The 21,357-nt window shown below is 36.8% G+C and overlaps 1 protein-coding gene and 1 pseudogene across 3 annotated transcripts in view; both read right to left on the bottom strand.

Annotated features, from left to right (window-relative positions):
- Positions 1-21,357, bottom strand: part of PCCA (propionyl CoA carboxylase, alpha polypeptide) — a 577,332-nt gene that overhangs the window by 315,358 nt on the left and 240,617 nt on the right. For all 3 annotated transcript variants that reach the window (XM_006879382.1, XM_006879384.1, XM_006879383.1), the window contains one exon: positions 16,052-16,088. In XM_006879382.1, coding sequence (XP_006879444.1) covers positions 16,052-16,088 — 37 coding nt within the window. The remainder of the gene's footprint in view (positions 1-16,051; positions 16,089-21,357) is intronic.
- LOC102865434 lies at positions 2,952-15,508 on the bottom strand (annotated as a pseudogene).

Below are 21,357 nucleotides of genomic sequence, written 5' to 3'. Positions count from 1 at the left end.
CCAAAATCTCTGTACATGTTAATTGAAATTAATAATAATAACAAAAAAATGTAAAAAAAAAATGAGGTGACTCTCCTAGTAGGAGGAGACAGCTTAAAAGGAGAGTGTTAGCACCTTTATCAAGGCCTATTTTCATGGTCCTGTCATTCAAGGCCTTCTACTACTGCTAAAACTCACCCTCCTAAACTCAGAGATAAATGTCACTCTTTTACTAATGTTCCAACTCCACATGGAGAAAGTCTCCCGTCTTTCTTTCTGCATAAATAAAGAGAAGCATGAATCTTTCAAAAAGAGAATTTTCTTCCTCTTGTATTTAATGAAGTAAAATATTTAAGAGCATGCAGACAGTTTATCAAAATATTAAAACATTATCTCTTCTATCTTCTTCACAGCTAACCATGTGCTTTACTACTTCTGGACAGTGTATCTTCTCTGGTTTCCTGACCAAAATGAAATAAAAGCCTTTACTGCAATCAGTGTGTCTTGCTTGCCACCTTATCAACAGCAATTCTTTCTAATTTTACCACAAAAATTTCATTCATCAATCCTGAGTACAAAACACTGCTCTTATTTTGTGATCAAGATGAATAATTGATAAAATCCCCTATTCTCAGGGAGTTTACACTCCAGTGGAGAAAACACACCTATGTATGCACAAGGAAGCTCTATGGTGGAGTTCACAGGGAGCTAGGTTCAAAGGCCTCACCTCTTGAGTGGTTCAAATATACCAGTTGTTTCAGGAGAAAAGATGTGTCATCTCCTTCCATGTGATTTATAGCCTCAGAAACCTTCTGGAAGGTCAGCTATGACTCAGCTCTAACTAGACAGAAATTAATATGAGTGAGTATGTATGTATGTATGTATGCATGCATGCATGCATGTATGTGTTAAGCACACATGCAAGTGACTGTGTGTGTGGTTATTGTTAGATGCCATCAAGTCAACTTTGATTTAGTGGTAACAGATGACCAACCAATCTGAACCCTGCCCTATCTTGCACCATCCTCATCATCTCTGATATGTTCAAGCCACTATGTCAATATATCTCCTTGAGGATTTCCTCTTTTTCCATGACCTTCTATCTTTCTCATTCTAATGGTTTTTCCAAGGACTCCTGATAAAACACCACAGTATACGAGATGAAGTTCCACCATCCTTGCCTCTAAAGAGCACCTTGGTTGCATTTCTCCAAGACAGATTTGTTTGTTCTTTCGGCAGTTCATGGGACATTGAGCATTCTTCTCCAGAGCATCAAGTCTTCATCTAGCATCCGTATTCACTATCCAACTTTTAGATGCATGGAAACAACAATCATTCATATAAAATGTAAGGTTGTTATAAGCACTATAATAAAAATAAAAGCAGAATCTGATAGAGAGTGATGTAAGATTACTTTAGGTAAATGCTTTTCTTGAAATACTTTTCTAAAGATCTCTGCAAAAGCTGGTATTTAAACTAAGACATTAATGACATGATAAAGCCAGCACTCTGAAATCAAAGAGGACTATTCCTGACAAAAAGAACAAGTTGTAAACTGTTATATAGGGAGGAGAAATGGCCTAGAATAGTACATGTTTTAAGACCACATTGGTTGTTAGGCAGCGGACGAACAATAAAAGAAAGAAAGAAACCAGAAGGAAATATGACTTGAGGGGATTTCTGCAGTGGTCCAGGTGGGAGATTACTATGACTTGAACTTCCGAGTGCCAACGGACTGAGAAAAAGACTCTGGACAGCCCGATGGCAGCTCAGAGATGAGTCTCAGTTCTAATTCAATGGTAATGAGGTTTTGTTTGTTTTAAATAGGTGATGGAGCTTTTTAAAATACAAAGTATTTAATGGATAAAAGAAAAGGTATGACTCTCACATTCTTTTTTTTTAATCTGTTAATTTTCTATTTCCCATTTTATCCTGAAAATAATAATTTCTGATATGAATTCAAACGAATATGATTATTACAGTATCTCAAAGTACACAGAAATTGCCTATATTCTCCAATAAACAAATTAAACACTCATAAGGATTTATTAATTATTCAGTATTTAAGAACTTAGCAGAATTTAGCATAACAAGACTCTCTTTATTTAACTTTTAAAATTCTTTTTCCCACCTAAGTCAATATATATTTGACATTTGCATTATATGGGCATATAATGAAAAACATGTCAGTCAAATTAACCATAGAATTAAATAGCATACAGTCTTTGACAGAATTCAATTTTCAGAGGCAAAGTAGTTCAAGAAAGAGTAAAGAAATGGACTTTCTTACGAAATAGACAAAACTTAAGAGTTATCATGGATGCTAAAGATTTCCTAAATTCCTACTCTTAACATACAAGTGTATACTATGAGTGTGTGCAAACTGACCTATAGCTCATCTAGACTGAATTCCTATGGCAGGGCTGTTTTTCATGAAAATGCCATGTGGCAGAAAGATGAGGGGTAGCACAGGAAAAGAAGGATACTTGTTCTTCATTCACTTACTCATGTAACTTACTAGAGAGGTAGAGTAGGCTATTGAAAAGTTTCAAAGAACTGAGAGATTAAGTTTATAATTGAGCAAATCAGAGTGATGGCAGTCATTAAGTTACCACCTGCCAAACACCAGAAAATGAACTTGCTGCAAAACACAAGAAAAACTATCTATTTTGCTGTTCTACTATTCGTCTGTAATGAGGGGAAAGTGGAAGGTTAACTGATCTAAAAACATAAGATGTATCCCGATAAAGAGTCTGAAGAAAAGATTTTTATTTATTTTCTTTTAATCACAATTGATTCCCATCCACATTTATTTCTTAAGGTAAGAAATAGGAAATTACCTGAGCAAATACTTATGGCCTGGAGCTATGGAACATTCTTACACTTTAACATATCCACTAATTTAAAAGACGTACAGCAACACTGGAAAGGTATTCATCTTGGTTGGCTTTTAGTAACGAATGGATGCAGCATTAATGACCCTTCTCCAAAAAGGCTTTGCAGCACCCAACACACTGCTAGTATACAGTATCAAAGTTATAGTCCTTCTCATAATAGGGATCTTCAATAAGTTGTTTTTGTGGATCACTGCTTCCAAGTAGTTCAATTTCAGCTTTGCAGTTTTTAAACTTGATTACCTTTTCTATTCAAATCTCTCAAATTGCTTTCATCCATACATACTATGTAATCAAATATGGCAAAGTCTTCTTTGGTAACCTGCCAGGCAATGTGATTCATAGGAATACCAGGCTTCTTCATGCAATTTTGTCCTTGATAATTAGGAGGGTTTCCTATTTCATAGTTAGATGTTACTGTACTGTCTATCCTCCACTTATCTGAAAAGTTTTGATCAGTGACAAGTTTTCTGAAAACTGCTTCTGCAATGGGTAATGGACAAATGGTACCGAGACACATAAACAGCACGTGCTTCAAGCACCTGTTCTGCCATCTGAGAGAGAGAGAGTGAGAGAGAGAAAGTGCTCTCATGGAAGAATTTGTCTGAATTTGTATTCAAATTTTGTAAATAAACTAGTAGGGAGAAAAAAAAATATAAAAAAAATTTTTAAATATAATAAAAATGTTAAGTTTTGTTTAAAAAAATTTTAAAACTAGCTCCAAGGCCTTGATTTTCTATAGAAATTATTAAAATAAACAAAAATTAATAATATTTCAAGAAACAGGCTAGCCTTGTACTCACTAAAAGCGAAAATAAGAAACCTAGAAAGGACCTTGTACTTGAGAACTACTATGTGCACTGAAGGACTCATTAGCAGGTCTTTTAATGTAAAATAATTTACATCCCTTTTTGGTTTTGCTTTCAATTCAGTTATTTTATTTATCAATAAATATCTTTCATAACACTGATATTTTCAAGAAGCTCAGAGCATTTGTTTTGTAAAATATCTCTTAGTTTGAAGAATGCTTATTTATTATCAGATTGGGGTTAAGTATTTTTTAAACCCTACTCTGACTTCAACTTACCATAGTACACTAATAGTAATTAAAAAAAAAAACAAGGCAGAATCAACACCTCACATTTTCATGAACTTTAAAAATCCACATTAGCAGCAATTTTTTCATTACTTTTCCTTGGGCATTTTAAATTAAATTTTCCAGTCATATTAAATATATCTTCTACTGAAAAGCAAATTTTTAAATAAATCAGCAAAGTTCAAAGTTATAAATAAGGTAGATTAGAGGGTCAAGGACTGCAGCCTCCAATATGGATTGACACTCAATGTCAAGAAGACAAAGATTCTCACCACTGGAACAATTGGCAGCATAAGGAAGGATGGTGAAGAGCTTGAGATTGTTCACAGCTTTAGTTTGCTTGGCTCCACAGTCAACACTCTTGGCACCAGCAGCCAGGAAATTAAAAGGCGTATTGCCATGGGAAAGTCTGCTGTTAGGGACCTCTCCAAAGTACTGAAGAGCAATGGTGTCTCTCTGGAGACTAAGGTGCATTTGATACAGGCCATGGTCTTCACAATCACTTGTTATGCATCAGAGAGTTGGACAGTGAACAAGGAGGATAGAAGGAGAATTGATGCCTTTGAGCTGTTGTGCTGGAGAAGAGTATTGAGGGTACCATGGACTGCTAGGAAAACAAACAGATTCGTCCTGGAGAGGGTTAAACCGGGTGGCTCCTTGGAGGCAAGGATTCTGAGACTTCGTCTAATATACTTTGGACACGTTGTGAGGATAGACCGGTCCTTGGAGAAGGACATCATGCTTGGGAGGGTAGAGGGACGGCGCAGGAGGGGAAGGCTCTCTATGAGGTGGACTGATTCAGTGACTGGGATAATTGGGATGGGAGAGTCAGAGACAGTGCGAATGGCACAGGACAGAGAAGAGTTTAGGGCTGTTGTACATAAGGTCGCTATGAGTTGTAAGCAACTCGATAGCACATAACAACAACAACAGATTATAATCACGTTGTATTACGTTTCTAGAAGACATTCTTAACTATCAAGTCATACATAATATGTGAAAAATGTCCTAAGCACAAAGAAGTATACCAAAGACACTATTTTAGAGATGAATAAATGTTAGTCACTGACAAATGCCAATGAAATAAAGAGCCAGGAAAAGATTCTCATATATTTGAATCGTTGTTGTTGTTGTTATGTATCTTTAACCAATAGCTGACCCTCAGGAAGGTTTTCAGAGGCACTAAATCGCACATAAGGAGACTGTCCATCTTTCTCTTATGGAGAAGCTGGTAGATTTGAACCCTATGCCTTCAGGCAGCATAGCTCCTTACCACTAGGCCATCAGAGTTCCCTAATTTTAAAGTCTTCTAGTAAGATTTTCTGTTAATTCACAGTAATGAACACTGACTCATAACAACATGCTGTGGGGTTTCTGAAGCTGTAAATCGCAATAAGAGGAGATCACCCACCTTTTCTCCTATGGAGTCATTGGTGGATTCCAGCTACCAAAGACACACACAAACACTGAGTAAAAAGAGCAATTCCCTATATACAAAGCTTTTGTTACTAATGTTGTAATGAGTATTAAGTAACCTAGTTGTTGGCTAAAACTGATAGCTAGTTGTTGTTATTATTGTTAGGTTATTCTGAGCCAATGACTACTCCCAGAGATCTATAAACAACAAGTTGCTTACCCTATTGTGTTTCATTCTCATCACATCTGATATACTTGAGCCCATAGTTACAGTCACTGCATTAATTCATCTTGACAGTATTCCTCTCTTTTGCTTACCCTTCACCTTTCTAAGCAATATGTTTTTTAACAAGGGATGGCCCCTCCTAACAACATGGATAAAATATGTGAAGCAATGCTTCACCATCCTTGCTTCCAAGCTAAAAGTCATTAACAAAGGATCCCTGAGCGCACAATGGCTAAGTGTTCAAATCCATCAGTACTTCTTCTGGCAAAAGACCTAATGATCAACCCCTGTAAAGCAAACAGTTTAGAAAGGTATATGGGGCAGATTTACTATGTTATATGAATCATTATGAGTCAAAATGGAACAAAGACCACAGAGAGCCTTCAGTATGGAACTGCACTTTAACACCAAGAAAATAAAAATTCTCACCACTGGACCAATAGGCAATATCATGACAGATGGAGAAAATACTGAAACTATCAATGGCTTCCCAATCAACACCCTTGGTACTAGCAGTAGGAAATCAGGAGCTATATTACAATGGGCAAAGCGCGTAGTAAAGGGACTGCTCCAAATTACTGAACAGCAATGATTTCAGTTTGAAGACTACGATGCACCTGATTCAGGCTATGGTCTTTTCAATCACTTGCTAAGCATCTGAAAGCTGTGCAATGAATAATTATGACAAAAGTGCTGTAGAAATAGAAGCAGTAACTGAAATCCTGCTGTTAATAAGGAGAAAAACTTCCAAAGTCTACATTCTTTCCAGCTACGTCAGGTAAGGCTGGTGGCTCTTCTTGCTCATTCACCACATCACCAGTCAGAGAAGCGCTGGGACAAAGTGAATTAATCTTGAAATCAAGAGACCTGGAAAACTAGTTACTGATGCCCTGTGACTGTGGGCAAGTCCCTGCCCTCTCTGGTCTCAGAGTCTTCATCTGTAAAGTGAAGGGCTAGAATTAGAGAGTTTAAACTCAGCTTAAGCAGCAGTTCTCAAAAGACTGGCCACAGGAACCTTTTTTGTTCAAAAAAATTATTGAAGACCCAAGTCAGTTTTGTTTATGTGAGTTATACCTATCAAAGTATGTATTGTATTAGAAAGTAAAATACAAAATTTTTAAATGCTATTTAGTTAATTTAAAAATAATAAATTATTACATGTTAACTTAATACATTTTTATGGAAAGTAACTACTTCCCCCCCAAAAAATAGATATTTTTTTACTTACATATTTACCAATTTGTTTTAAATGTCCAGCTTCATAAAACATGGCTGGATTCACATTTGTAGCTGTGTTTAGGCTGATGTAACATGTTGCTTTGTTTGACATCAGGGCCTTGAACTGGTTTATTTTAGTTGAACCTCTTGAAGAGAATTGTATATCTACCACAGATATACATAATGAGAATTTACAGTTTAACAAAGTGATTTTAAACTCCTTACCATGCTAAGGTCAGCAGTTTGAATCTACCAGGTATTCTCTAGGAGAAAGTTGGGCAGTTTCTTCCATGAAGATTTATTGCCGTGGTAGCAATGATTTTGTAAATCACTACCTAACTTGGAAGGGATTGGAGAGGATTATGCTAATGAACTCAGTCTCATATCGATAAATACTGTATAACACCATTAGTGTAGAATAAGTATGAGGATCCAAGGGAGGAGGGTGAGAGCAGGGGGGTGAGGATGAGTGGGGGTTGTGGTGGTGGGAGTGGTTAATCTTAGGGTCTCACAATTTGATGGGTGGAAGGAGAGGTGGGCAAAGTAAATGGGAAAGATCTGGTGTGAAAAACAATGTTTATGAAGAACTAGTTAATTCTTTATAATTTAAAATGTGGTTTGTAGAATTGGCATCCCTTCTTCTAATTCTAAAAATCCCCTAAGCTCTGGTGGCCTAGAGGTAAGAAGCTGCTCTGCAATTCTAAAGGCATGCAGTTCAAATCAACTACCACTCCATGGGATTTACTGTCTCTGAAAACCTGCCAGGGGAGGGGGGGGGGTTAGCGGGGTAGCTGTGTGTTGGTTCTCACTCAGCAGCACACATGTTAACTGATAAGTCAGCAGTTCAAACTCATCAGGTGCTCCACAGAAAAAAGTGGGGTAATCTGTTTCGGTAAAGATATACAGCCGTGGAAACCCAGTGGGACAGTTTACTCTGACCGACAGGGTTAATATGGCTCCGAGTTGACTTAATGCAGAGGGGTTTGGATTGGGGAGCATGAAGGCATAATCTTACATTCACTGTAGTTTAACAAGAGCTCAAGTAATTTCCTTCCTTAAAGCTTGAGAAGCACAGGGCTAAATCAATCATTCATGATACTGGCTATATATTAGTATATCTTGGAGAATTTTTTTCAGATTACTAAAACTCTCCCCTAGATGCTAATTTAATTTTTCTGGGTCAGGGATCAAGTATGGTATCTTTTAAAAAAAAACATTCAACAAGGAAGTTCTGGTGGCTTAGTAGTAGAGTTGAGCTACCAACCCATAGGCACATGGTTTGAATCCACCAGGTGCTCTGTGGGAAAAAAATGGGCACTCTCCTCTCATGTGATTTACAGCCTCTGAAAACCTACGGTCAGCTAGGCCTCAGTTCTGACTCTGCATAACAGCAACAATATTCAGTCAGGGAACAAAACCACCTATTTGAATGATAAAATCCTTTTGTTTTATATCTTAGGGAACCAGGATAGTATGAATACATGACTACTCTTTGATCTTAATTCTAGCCTTAAAGACAAGGCCTTTGTGAGTTACTGCCTCATCAGAGGTGATAAAGTATTGTTAGAAACAGCACTTTTGAGAAATCACAGTTTGACTGGTAAGGAGCAACTTTAGGGTTAATTCCAGAACTTGACATTAAAATTGGTGGCCCTATTTGCTAATTGATGAGTAATCTCCTTCCATGTGAAAGCTGAGTGATCTACAAAGATGTAGAATATGTTGTTAAAGACAATGACTCTTGGAGTCATAGCTTTTAAGCTAAGATATGAAAGTTTACAAAACGACATACAGGTGAAGCTATAAGAGTTTTTTCCAAACCCCTTAATTGCCCTGCCCCCAAAAAAACATTTTCAAATACTCTGAAGTAGTAGCAAGTTTGATGTACTCAAAAAGTCAATATGACTGGAGTTTAAAAAACAAGAAAGGGAACAGTGTAAGAGGAGACTGAAGAAACAGACAGAGGTCAAACAACCAGAGACGATTTATTGAAGTGCTGCTGTGTTACTTAGAGTCATTTTGGTGGTGTGAAGCAGGCATGGAATTAGGAAAGAATGTGTCATTACCTTTGTTTTAAACACATTACATTGCCTGACATACGAAAATGGTTTGGAACTGTTTAAGAATAGAAATAAAGAGACTACAGCAATAAGCCCAGGAAGATATATTGATAGTTTAGAGGATACTGGCAATAACGAAAACAAAAACATCCAAACCAAAGCCATTCTGAATCTATTCTGACTCATTACAACCCTGTAGGGCAGAGAAGAGCTACCCTATAGACCTTCCAAGGCTGTAAATCTTAAAGGAATCTGAATTCTACATCTTCCTCCCAAGAAGCACATGCCGGGTTTACTCCTTTAGTGAAGATTACTGTGGCCAAATCCATTCCGACTTACAGTGACCCTCCATGTGGCTTCCAAAGCTGTAAATGTCTATGGAAGGAGACTGGTCATCTTCTCCCAATGTCTGGTGTACATGAACTCTCTTTCAGTTAGCAGTCTCACATGTGTTATTGCGAACAAAGAGCTGACGGTATTTCTTGACAAATTCACAAGAAGCATCCAAGTCCCAGGTAACCTATCCAACTAGTGAACAGAGTGACATTCACTGAAATGGGAAAAGTAGGCTTATGAGTGTGAAAGATTAAATAATTTTAAAACTACATTTAATTCTGGCACTATTTATGATGGTAAGAAAGACACAAAATGAAGAATTAATTGGGTACTAAGTACTTTTGACCCTGGGGAGGAAAAATCTACTTTAATGTAATGCAAGCTTACCATGATGTAAAGAGGTTTTCAAAGAAATTCCAGAAATTTTCTAAAAGCTGATGAATTTTACTTATATTATGCTTAATTATGCTTAATTTAACTAAAAACAAAAGCTTTCCTTTTCCTTGAGTACCAAAAAATTCCCTTAGTACTCATAATTTAACAGCCAAGATTATACTCATTTATTTCACAAACAAGAAGAAACAACTGGGTAAGGATTAAAAGACAGTAAGAAGTTACAAAGAATATGTCCAAATACCTTCATCCAAGAGAATGAATTAGGAAACTGCAGTAGTAGAAAAAGAAGCAAGCACAGAATTAAAACACTAAGATAATAAAGGAAAAGGATGAAAATGGTCTGCTTTTCTCATAATTACTATTTTTAAGAATACAGGTTTCTTTAAAGGTAGAAAAAAGCTTTGAAGCCAAGTAAAGCAAACTGATTCCCGTCATTTAAATAAAGGAAATACTCACAAATTAAAGCTTCATAATTCAAAATGTTGTTCTTGTTATGTGCAGTCAAGTAGCTTGCGGACTCACAGCAACCCTATGTACAATAGCCCTAAACTCTGCTCTGTCCTGTGCCAACCACACTGCCTCCAACACACCCATCCCAATTACCCCAATCACTGAATCAATCCACCTCATAGAGGGTCTTCCCCTCCTGCGCCGTCCCTCCACCCTCCCAAGCATGATATCCCTCTCCAAGGACCGGTCCCTCCTTACAACATGTCCAAAATATGTTAGACGAAGCCTCAGAATCCTTGCCTCCAAGGAGCCGCCCGGTTTAACCCTCTCTAGAATGAATCTCTTTGTTTTCCTAGCAGTCCATGGTACCCTCAATACTTTTCTCCAGCACCACAGCTCAAAGGCATCAATTCTCCTTCTATCCTCCCTAGTCATTGTCCAACTATCTGATGCATACCAAATTAATTCTGTATTTTATAATACTTTTATATTTCTCTAAATTACTCCAAATAATTTGTTCTTTTTATTTATTCTATGCCACTGTTCTCAACTGCCATGGACTGAATGCTGAACTAATGGCAATTCAGTGTACACCAGACACAATGGAACAAAACCTTGTCCATTCTTGACCCTAACCCTAACCACACACCATCCCAAATGGTTATAAATAGAACCTTTGTGATCTAAAGAGTTTTTTGGGATTGTAGGTTTTTTGGGGTTTTTTTTAATGGCCTGGTCTATGAAAGACAGACAATACAACTTCTATGATATTAATAATATCCAAACTTGAACTCCAACACAGCCTGAACTTCCTCCTTCATCGCCATTGCCCCTTGATCATTAAATTCTTCTGTCAGCCAATTCCTTTTGGTACAGTGCCTCTGTGTACTCCTTCCATCTTTCTCAATGTTTCCTGGATCATTTACTATTATGCCGATAGCGTCCTGCAACTTGAGGCTTAAATTTGTTCTTTTGTTCCCTCAGCTTAAGAAATGCCAAGAAAGTATGGCCCTTTTGATTTTCTGTCTCCAGCTCTTTGCATATTTCATTATAGTCTTATGCTTTGTCTTCCTGCACTGCCCTTTGAAATCTTCTGTTCAGCACCTTAACTTCCTGCTTTGGCTTTCTGGCACTCCAGTGCAATATTTAAGATTTTCTTCAGAAGACATCCATCTTGATCTTTTCTTCCTCCTTTTTCTTTGCATTCTTCATGGATGATATTCTTGATATCCTCCCACAGCTCATCTGCTTTTTGTTATCAGGATTCAAGGCCTCAAATCTGTTCCTGAGATGATTTTAAATTCAGGTGGGATAGACTCAAGGTCAAATATTGATTTCTGGGGATTTGACATAACTTTCTTTAGCTTTAGTTTGTAAGTTGCATATGAGTAGCTGATGGTCTGCTCCACAGTCAGCACTGGACTAGTTTTCATTGTTGATATTGAGCTTCTCCAACGAACCTTTCCACAGATGTCACTGAACTGATTCCTGTGCATACCATCAGGCGAAATCCATGTGATTAGACTGTGTTTATGTTTCTCACAAAAAGTATTTGTAATGAATAAATCATTGTGCAGAATTCTATCATTCTATCACTAGCTTCATTTCTGTCACCAAGTCCATGTTTTCCAACTACTTCCCTATTCCCAACTTCTGCAATCCAGTCACCCATTGTTGTTCATGCATCTTGGTTGCATGTCTGATTGGCTTCTGATTTCAAAAGTTGGTAGAAATCATCTATTTTGCATCTTTGACTCATGTTGTTTATGTATATATTTGAATGATAGTGACACTCAGATACAGCCCTGGATATGCTCACAAGGTTGTACCAAAAAATCTGGAAGACAACTACCTGACCAACTGACTGGAAGAGATCCAGATTTGTTCCCATTCCCTTAAAAAAAAAAAAAAAAAAAAAGGTGACCTAATAGAGTGTGGAAATTAACAAACAATATCACCTATATCACATGCAAGCTAAATTCTGCTGAAGCTTATGCAAACTGGAACAGAACATCGACCGAGAAATATCAGAAATACAAGCTGGGTTTAGAAGAGGTCATGGCATTAGAAACATTATTGTCAATGTCAGATAGAGCTTGGCAAAGTACCAGAGGACTATCTATCTTTGTTTCATTGACTATGCAAAGATATTTGACTGTGTCGATCACAACAAACTGCGGCTAACCTTGAGGAAAATGGGAATCCCAGAACACTTGATTTTGCTCAAGCCAAACCTATACTTGGACCAGGAAGCAGTCTTCAGAACAGAGCAAGGAAAAACAGCATGATTCAAAACCGGGAAAAGGATGTGTCAGGAATGAGTCCTGTCTGCATACCTTTTCAATCTATATGCAGAACAAATCATTCAGGAGGCTGCATTTTATGAGGAGGAATATGGCATCAAGATTGGAGGAAGACTCATCAACAACCTGTGATACGCAGATAACACAACCCTGCTTGCTAAAACTGAGGAGGATCTGAAGCACTTGCTGTAGAAGGTCAAGGACTGCAGTCTTCAATACAGATTTAAACTCAATATCAAGAAGACAAATATTCTCACCAGTGGGCCAACTGGCAGCACCATGTTAGATGGAGAAGAAATTGAGGAAGGATGTTAACAATTTTACCTTGCTCAGCTCCACAATCAATACTCTCCAATCAATACTCTCAGCGCTAACAGTGAGGAAATAAAAAGACGAATTGCAATGGGAAAAATCTGCTTTCAGGGACCTCTCCAGAGTACTATAAAGCAATGATGTCAGTCTAGAGACCAAGGCGCACCTGATCCAGGCCATGGTCTTCACAATTACTTGCTATGCATCAGAGAGTTGGATAAGGATGGGAGAAGAATCATCATGCCATTGAGTTGTGATGCTGGAGAAGAGTCTTGAATATAGCATGGACTGCCAAGAGAACAAACAGGTTTCTCTTGGAGAGAGTGAAACCAAATTTCTCCTTAGAGGCTAGGATTCTGAAACTCTGTCTCACATGCTCTGGACACGTGGCCAAGAGAGACCAGTCCTTGAAGAAGGACATCATGATCAGAAGGGTGGAGGGGCAGCGTAGGAGAGGCAGACCCCAGAAGAGATGGATTGACACAGTCACTGGGGAAATGAAGGTAGGTATGCCAAAGTACGTGAGACTGGCTCAAGATAGAGCAGAGCGATTATACACAGGGTCACTATGAGTCATAGGCAATTGGACAGCATATAACAGCAACAATAATAATAACAAACTTGAACTAGAAAGAAGGATTGTAAAATGTAATAGTATATGTTTACAAAAAAATGCAAACCATTTTCGAAATCTCCCCATGTCATGTATTTAACTGTGTCCCCAAAAGTGTTTATGAACTTGTCTAGATCATGTGTTTCAATGGTTTGACAATTATATAATTATATGACCATCCTTATGATTTTATGTGATGTGATAAGCCAGTCAGTTGTAAGAGGATTAGGTTGGAATATGCTTTCCAAGGTCATAGGCTTGATCCAGTATAAAGGAAGTTATTACTCTAGTGTATGATCTGTCCCACCTTTTCTCTTAAAAGCAATAAAGGAGAGAGAAGTTAGCAGAGATGAGGACCTCAACATCACCAAGAAAAGAAAGGCAGAAAATGGAATGTGTCCTTTGGATCTGGGATCTTTGTGCTGAAAACTTCCTAGAAACAAGGGAAGATTAATGCCAAGACATGCAGAGATTTCCAAGGGATGCAGAAACCACAGATATTGAAAGGATACAAAGACCTTCCCCAGCACACAGAAAGCTTTCACCTTGAGTTAGTGCCTTGAATTCAGACTTCTGTCTCTCAAACTGTGAAATGATAAACTTCTGTTTCTGGTATATTTGTCAGAGAAGCACTAGATACTCGCTAAAAAAGCCAGTGCATGTTTCTGAGATTGAGAGGAATGACAATAGTAAAAGACAAGAAGTTTTAAATTGAATATTAATTCAATCACAATGAGTTCCATGTCCTAATCTATCATGTCCAATCTAATATGTCCTCCTATAAAATTACTTAATTTTTAAAAATGTTGATGATAATGGAATAATTGTAAATGAGGCCAAATACTGCTATATAAATAAAATTCTCTAAAGGCTTTTCTTATATCCAGGACCTTATCAATAAGGAAGAAACTCTAATAGCCTAACGGTAAGAATTTGCCCTACTATTCCAAATGAATGTGGTTTGAATTCATCAGCTATTCTACAGGAGAAAGATGGGCAGTCTCCTCAGATATTTAAGCAACCGAGAAGTATATAAAAGTATATAGCAACAACATATCAACAGAGTTCTGGTGGTACAGTAAGCACTTGTCTACTATTGAAAAGTCTGCTGTGCAGAAAGAAATGGCACTTGACCTCCTTAAAGATTATAATCTTGGAAACACTATGGGGTAGTTCTACTTAATCCTATTGGGTCACTGTGGGTTAGAACTAGCTTAATAGCAATGGATTTGAGTGAGTTTTTTTTAACTTAAGTTTTTGTGAGGCTTTGGGAGGAGATATCAATAAAAGAATCATTTGAAACACACACACACACACACACACACCACACAAAACAATAGGCAAACACAAATAATCTAGTCAGATGCAACTGACTAGAAACAGGGATGCAACAAGACAAAGAGCTGAGCTAGCCTACTATGTTGTTGTTGTTGTTGTTGTTATGTGCCGTCAAGTCGTTTGCGACTCATAGCGACCCTATGTACAACAGCCCTAAACCCTGCTCTATCCTGTGCCAATCTCATTGCCTCTGACACACCCATCCCGATTACCCCAGTCACTGAATGGTGACTTGCATCAATGAATATTTTCCTTGTTGTATAGCCTACTATACTACAAGGAAAATATTCATTGATGCAAGTCATCATTTCGTATTACAACTATGTAAACTCCGCCAAATCAAATGGTCTCTAAATGCATGTAATAATTCTAAACAAACAATGCAAAAAGAGAAAACAGACTCAAGAAGTGGTAATGTGGGATGCTGTAAAGATTGGACCTATGACTCTCACGAAGCTAATAAGACGCTATGAATTTATGGTCACTAAGCACTGTCATAACATCTACAAATATGTAAGAAAAGTACTTTTGATACCCATTTAAAGCTGTGCATCAAATAAAAAAGCATTTTATTTGATTAATAAAATATAAATCTACTTCATAGCAATACTAATCCATAACAGTATGCATTTTTTCTTAATCAGAAGGAAGATATTGCAAATAAAGTCATCATGAAACTCATGGCCACCAAGTCCAACTGGAACTGATACCGACTCCACAGGACAGAGTGAACCAGTCCCTTTGCCTTTCTAAATCTGTAAGTCTTTAAGGAAGCTGACAGCAACATCATTTTTCTCCGAGTGGCTGGATCAAATTGTCCATTAGCAGCCGAGCGCTTAAATACTGTGCCACTATGGCCTGTAGTTGTCATGAGCCTGAGAAATATCTTTGTAATTATAAATTGGGAAGAATTGCTCTAGCACAAGTATACTTAAAACTGCTCAACAGAAGTAGTCATTACCATACCCTTCAGTTTATTTTTTTTATTCCAGTTTAGAAAATTAGGTTCTAATGTTGCATATTCTATTTTTCTCTTTCCTAGTAACATTATTAAATTGATACTTAAAAGATGAAAACAAAGAGAACCCTGTCAAATATATTTTCATTTTAACCACATAGGACCTTAACTTGTTTAAGAGGCTACATTTAACTATGTACATATAAATTGACATTACATTCAAGAAATCTAAAAACAATTCATTCTTTTGTCAGTGATTTCATCTTAGAAAAGTTATAAGTCAAATCACCCTTTAAAGTCTACTTTAATAAGAGTATGATAATTCAGTTGATAAATCCTTCTATAAAGTATAAGTCATCAGAACCTCAAAGCTATTAAAATATTATTTGCTCCATAGGAAAATGTTTAGTCAAGCATATCTGCTGAAACACTACTAAGCTTAATTTAAGAACTCACCAATTTCCCTTGCAATTCTGACAGCTTCATCTGCATCCTGTAAAAGCAGGAAATGAGACCCAACATTAATCCCATCAGCCATTGCACAATGTCTTTAGGGCAGTCATATATTGCACTACTGTCTCCTCAGATTCATTTAATGTTCAATTTTACAACCTTCTAACCCTTTTCATTCAGAGAAATGTAAAATTAATACCATAAGTGGAATGTAAATTCTACCTCATCATTATTATATTAAGAAACTCAAAGCAGTTTGAAATGAGCTGGCAGGAAGCACTACCAGAATTTCCAAGTGATTTGGTGCAGTTGCAGGAATTTAATGGCAGAATTTAGAAGTTTACAATCAATACTGAATCATAAATCAGATCATTAAAGCTTGTCCACAGCCAGCTTGTTTCTGTCTCTGGTATTTATGTCATGTTTTCTAAGATTCTGTCAGCAGGGGGAGTTGATTCCCTATTGTTCGGAAGAAATTCAATAGATTTTTTTTCCAGAAATAAAGTCAAATTCCAGCATCTATATGAATTATGAATTGTGTTTTTTTTGAAAGAAACTCCCTTAGTAATCTTCATTACCCTTTGTTAATCTTTGCCAGCTTTATCTTCTTACATGTATTAAAAATTTAAAATCTATGAACAAAGTAGGGAAATAAAAATTCTAAAAAATCAAGGATAGAACATGCCTTCCAAATTAGTATAAGAGAATTTATCAATGTAAAGGTGAGCTACTGTGAAGTATTACCAAACATAGCTTGTAGCTCTAAGCACCAGAAAGGACAAAAACTTAGCTTGCAAAAAAAAAATAATTTCATCAATTATTAACTACTTACTACCTCACACATACCCAATACAGGACACTTCTGATATATTTTGCCCAAACAAAAATGAGGAAGTTGAAAAGATGTTAAATCTAAATCTCTAAAATGTGTGAATTATTTTTCAATTATTTAGTGACATAAACTAAATCATAAGGAAAGACAAAATCTGTGCTACCAGTGTGTTAGATGTACTTGAATGTTTAGAAAAGAATTTAAAACAATAAGGTGAAATCTGGTAGTTTTTAAAGTGACATATTTTAAATGTAGAGAACAACTATATCCCAATTTCTCCTATCATGCACACACCTAAAATAGGAGGGGGATATTTATATAAGGTTCATTTATGGGTTGTTGTTTTTCTTTATTAAAAAAAAATCTTCCCTTAAAAGTCTTCAGTACCTAATAACATCCCCTGAATAAGGAGGTTGGCAGGGGAAGTTGTCAGAAAAATTTAATTTCCTTTCATTAGCCAGTCTGCTCCACAAATAGGTGCTTGTTAAGTTCAAAGAGATCCTGAAAGCAACATCAGTTTTAAGTCTTTTTTAACTCTAAGCAGTCACATCTGCTAATGAGATTTTCCAAATAACAATTGTTTTCAAGTCAGAGATAAATCTATACCTCCCACCCTACCCCCCAAAAATCAAGGTTTACTGCTTTATTACACCTTGCTGTTTCCCCTGACCCTACATTCTCCAAATTTTAGCTTAAAGGGATAAAAATCCTTGAAAGGGGTCATTTAAGAATGTTAGTGGTCTCCACACATTGAGTTTGAAGGTTCTTTGTTCAAGCCAGTGACAGTTATTCGAGAATACTTCCCCCTTAATAGCCTCTCAGTCAGGAAGTGTTAAACCTGCCAAATGCGGACAATTAGAGCCTCTTGAACAAAATACAGGAAGAGTGATGACTGATGAAGACTTGATTATAATAAGCCTAGAAGGAAACTTTAACATTTCTTTCCATTCAAATGTGTAATAGTATATTTGCAAAAGATATTCTGAGAGAAAATAAACTGCTGTCCAAAAAGTTACCTGAAGAGACCTAATGGGCAAATTTTTAGGGTAACTTATAGAATTCATGACTGGTATTTTATGTGTGTGTATAATTATGGGTGCATATATATATTTACACAAAGCAAAATCTTTAAAAATTCTTAAACTACCACAGCTTCAAATCTTCCATAAATTACTACAAACAACCTTCTCTTAACTGATCCATAAGCTTGTTTTCTTACCATGAAAATCAAATTAGAGTTAACTGTCATAAAAATAATCTTTTATGTGCCATTTATTTAACTCTATTATCCATTTCCAAAGTAAACTAATAAATCAACAGAGTGCCAATATACTCTTTCAAACATTTAGTTTTACCATCTGGCTATATAAAGTTATCCCTAAAGAGGTTTTTTAAAAAAAAGAAAAGAGCCTCATATAGTTTTGCATACCATGCTGTAACTTACTTATAAGGCTACTGATAGAAAAATAATTTTTAATGAAAACTTAAATCATCAAGAACAAAAAATGAACCATCAATAGTAAAAATGGGCAAAGGATTAGTTAAAAATTCACTAAACGGATAATATATGATCATATTCCATTTTGGTTATAATTACAAAAGTGTAAATTAAAATTAAATGTAACTTTTATCTATGAAATTAATAAAATATGAAAGAATAAGGAGATGTAAGAGAGACTGTGTGCCTTTTCTACAAGTCTAAATTATGTCAATACAACACAATGTATTTTACCTGTGAGGTAGTAAAATATATTGAATAAAAGTACAGATTCTGAAACTAAAATGCTTAGCCTCCAGTACTGGCTTCATCACTCTGAACAAGTTATTTACATTCCTCTATGGAATTTGATTTCTTTATCTGCAAAATAGAGACAATAAAGGACTCATGGGCTATGGAGCACTGATGCTATAGTCCATGACACTGCTAATCAAAAGGCCTATTTGAACATCTCTGACAGTTCAAATCTACCAAATGCACAAAAGAAGAAATACAAAAGGAGGCAGTCTTCTCTTTAAGATTTGCAGCCTTGGAAACCCAAGGTTAGACAGTCACTATGAGTCAGAATTAAGTGCAGAGAAGTTGTTTAATTTTTGTTTTGCTTTGTACTTTTAGCTCAAGGATTAAGATCAAGTGAACTCACCAGCCCAGCACTTAGCACACAATAACCAATGCACTGCTGCTGAGTAGGAACTGACTCATAACTGACCCTCCAGCAAATTTTCAGATACAGTAAATCACACAGAGAAGACTTCCCATCTCTCTTAAACAGAAAAGCTGGTGGCTTCAAACTACTTACATTTGGGTTGACAGAGCCACTCTCTACCTATTAGAACCCAGAGCTTCGTTGGTACACGTTAGAACTCAAAAACAGTCAGCAATGTGATAAAATGTGTAATCTTCCATCCTAGACTATCAAATCTGTTTCTCCCATGCCTTAATGGTTACTACACTTTAGGTCATTAGTCATCATCTGTTCTTGTAAAATATAGAAAGAACTAAGAAAAGCATTACAAAGCTGCACAAAATGTACAGCCCACTAAGCAGGTGATATGTGGGTTCATTAATGCAGGAGTTGGGGCAGGAAAGGGAAATCAAAAGTATAACAAAGAAAGGCAAATTGAAATAGCTCTCCACAGATTTTAAATACTCAATATGTTCCCACAGCGATGCTAGTGACCACTACTGTTTTTCATCCATATTTCAATTCACCATTCTCCTATCTCTCTTCCAGTAGACTCATCATATGTTGTCAAGTCAACTGACTCACAGAGACCTCTGATTTTCTAAATCACCAGGTCTTTCTTCCAAAGCATCTGACTGGACTCAACTTCCAGCTCATTAGGAATGCACTAAGCTTTTACATCATCCAAACGTCATGAACCCTGAATTCTGAATCTCAGGATGAGAATTCCGCTACTCCTTCATATGGGAAACTACTCAGGTATTTCTTATCCTTTGTTGGTACTAGAAAGGAATATAGTTATTCTTGAAAAAGATAGATCAATACTTCAAGACATAGTAAGGACTATGTATACAAAATGTATCATCAAATTAACTTGACTCCAGGACCCATAAAGGAAGCACTACCTGACAGGGTATTTCAGATAAATAAAGGCCAAGGAGCCTGTTATTGTTGTTATATGCCATCAAGTCAACCACAACTCATAGCAACCCTATGAACCTTGCCCTATCCTGAGCCAACATTACTGTCTGATACACATGACCCCACTGCCACAGCTACTGTGTCATTCCATCTCATTCAGGATCTTCCCCTTCTACCCTGACCCTCTGCCTTTCCAAATATGATGTTCATCTTCAAGGACTGGTCCCTCTTGGTGACATGCCCAAAGTATGTGAGACCAGAATTTCAAAATTCTTGCCTCCAAGTAACAAAGTGATTTTTCCCTCTCTAGGAAAGACCTTCTTCTTCTTCTTCTTCTCCATCTATCCTCCCTTGATGTCTGAGCTGTGGTGTTGGAGAAGAGTATTGAATATACCATGGACTACTAAGAAAACTAACAGGTTCATCCCAGAGAGGCTCCTTGAAGGCAAAGTTTCTGAAGCTTCATCTGACATACTCTGGACATGTTGCAAGGAGGGACCAGTCCTTGGAAAGGGACATCATGCTTGGAAAGCTGGAGGGACAGTACAGGAGAGGAAGACTCTCTATGAGCTGAATTGATTCAGTGACTGGGATAATCAGGGTGGGTGTGTCAGAGACAGACTGACACAGGATAGAGCAGGATTTAGGGCTGTTGTACATAGGATCGCTATGAGTCGCAGGTGACTTGATCGAACATAGCAACAACAACAACAACAAGAAAGACCTATTCTCTTGGCAGTCCATAGTATGTTCAATACTTTTCTCCAGCTCTACAACTCAAAGGCATTGATTCTTCCATCACCCTTGGTCATTATGCAGCTCTAAGATACAAAGCAAGCAATTGAGAAGACCATGGCCTGAATTAGGCATACCTTAGTCTCTAAACTTACATTTTTGTTCTTAGCACTGGAAAAATCTTTGACAGCAGATTTTCCCAATGCAACTAGAATTTTTATTTCCAAACTGATAGTGCCAAGAATGTTGACTGTAGAACCATGCAAGATTAAATCATTAGTAACATGAATCCTTTCTCCATCTTTTATGATACTGCCTATTGTAATTCACACTGAAGGATGCCAACTACTGTTCCTATTTAATGCAGCTTCAAATCCGTCTAAATGTTTTTCAACAAATGGTGCTGGAAAAACTGGACTGCTACCTGCAGAAAGCTGAAACAGTATCCACATTTCACACCATACACAAAAATCAACTCAAGACATATCAGAGACCTGGGAGTAAAGCCCATAACCATAAAGTTCATAAAAGACCACCTGTGATCAAGCTTAGACGGCCTAGTCTACAATATAAAAAGACTGCCAAATACAGCCAGAAATGTAAAATCTGGAGGAGATAAAACTGATGAGTGGGACATG

This window comes from Elephantulus edwardii, unplaced genomic scaffold (assembly GCF_000299155.1).
Source record: "Elephantulus edwardii isolate Elephantulus edwardi_28Jun2011 unplaced genomic scaffold, EleEdw1.0 scaffold00003, whole genome shotgun sequence".
Classification (NCBI taxonomy): Eukaryota; Metazoa; Chordata; class Mammalia; order Macroscelidea; family Macroscelididae; genus Elephantulus; species Elephantulus edwardii.
Note: the sequence above shows the minus strand (reverse complement) of the source record. Positions and strands in the feature narration are given on the sequence as shown.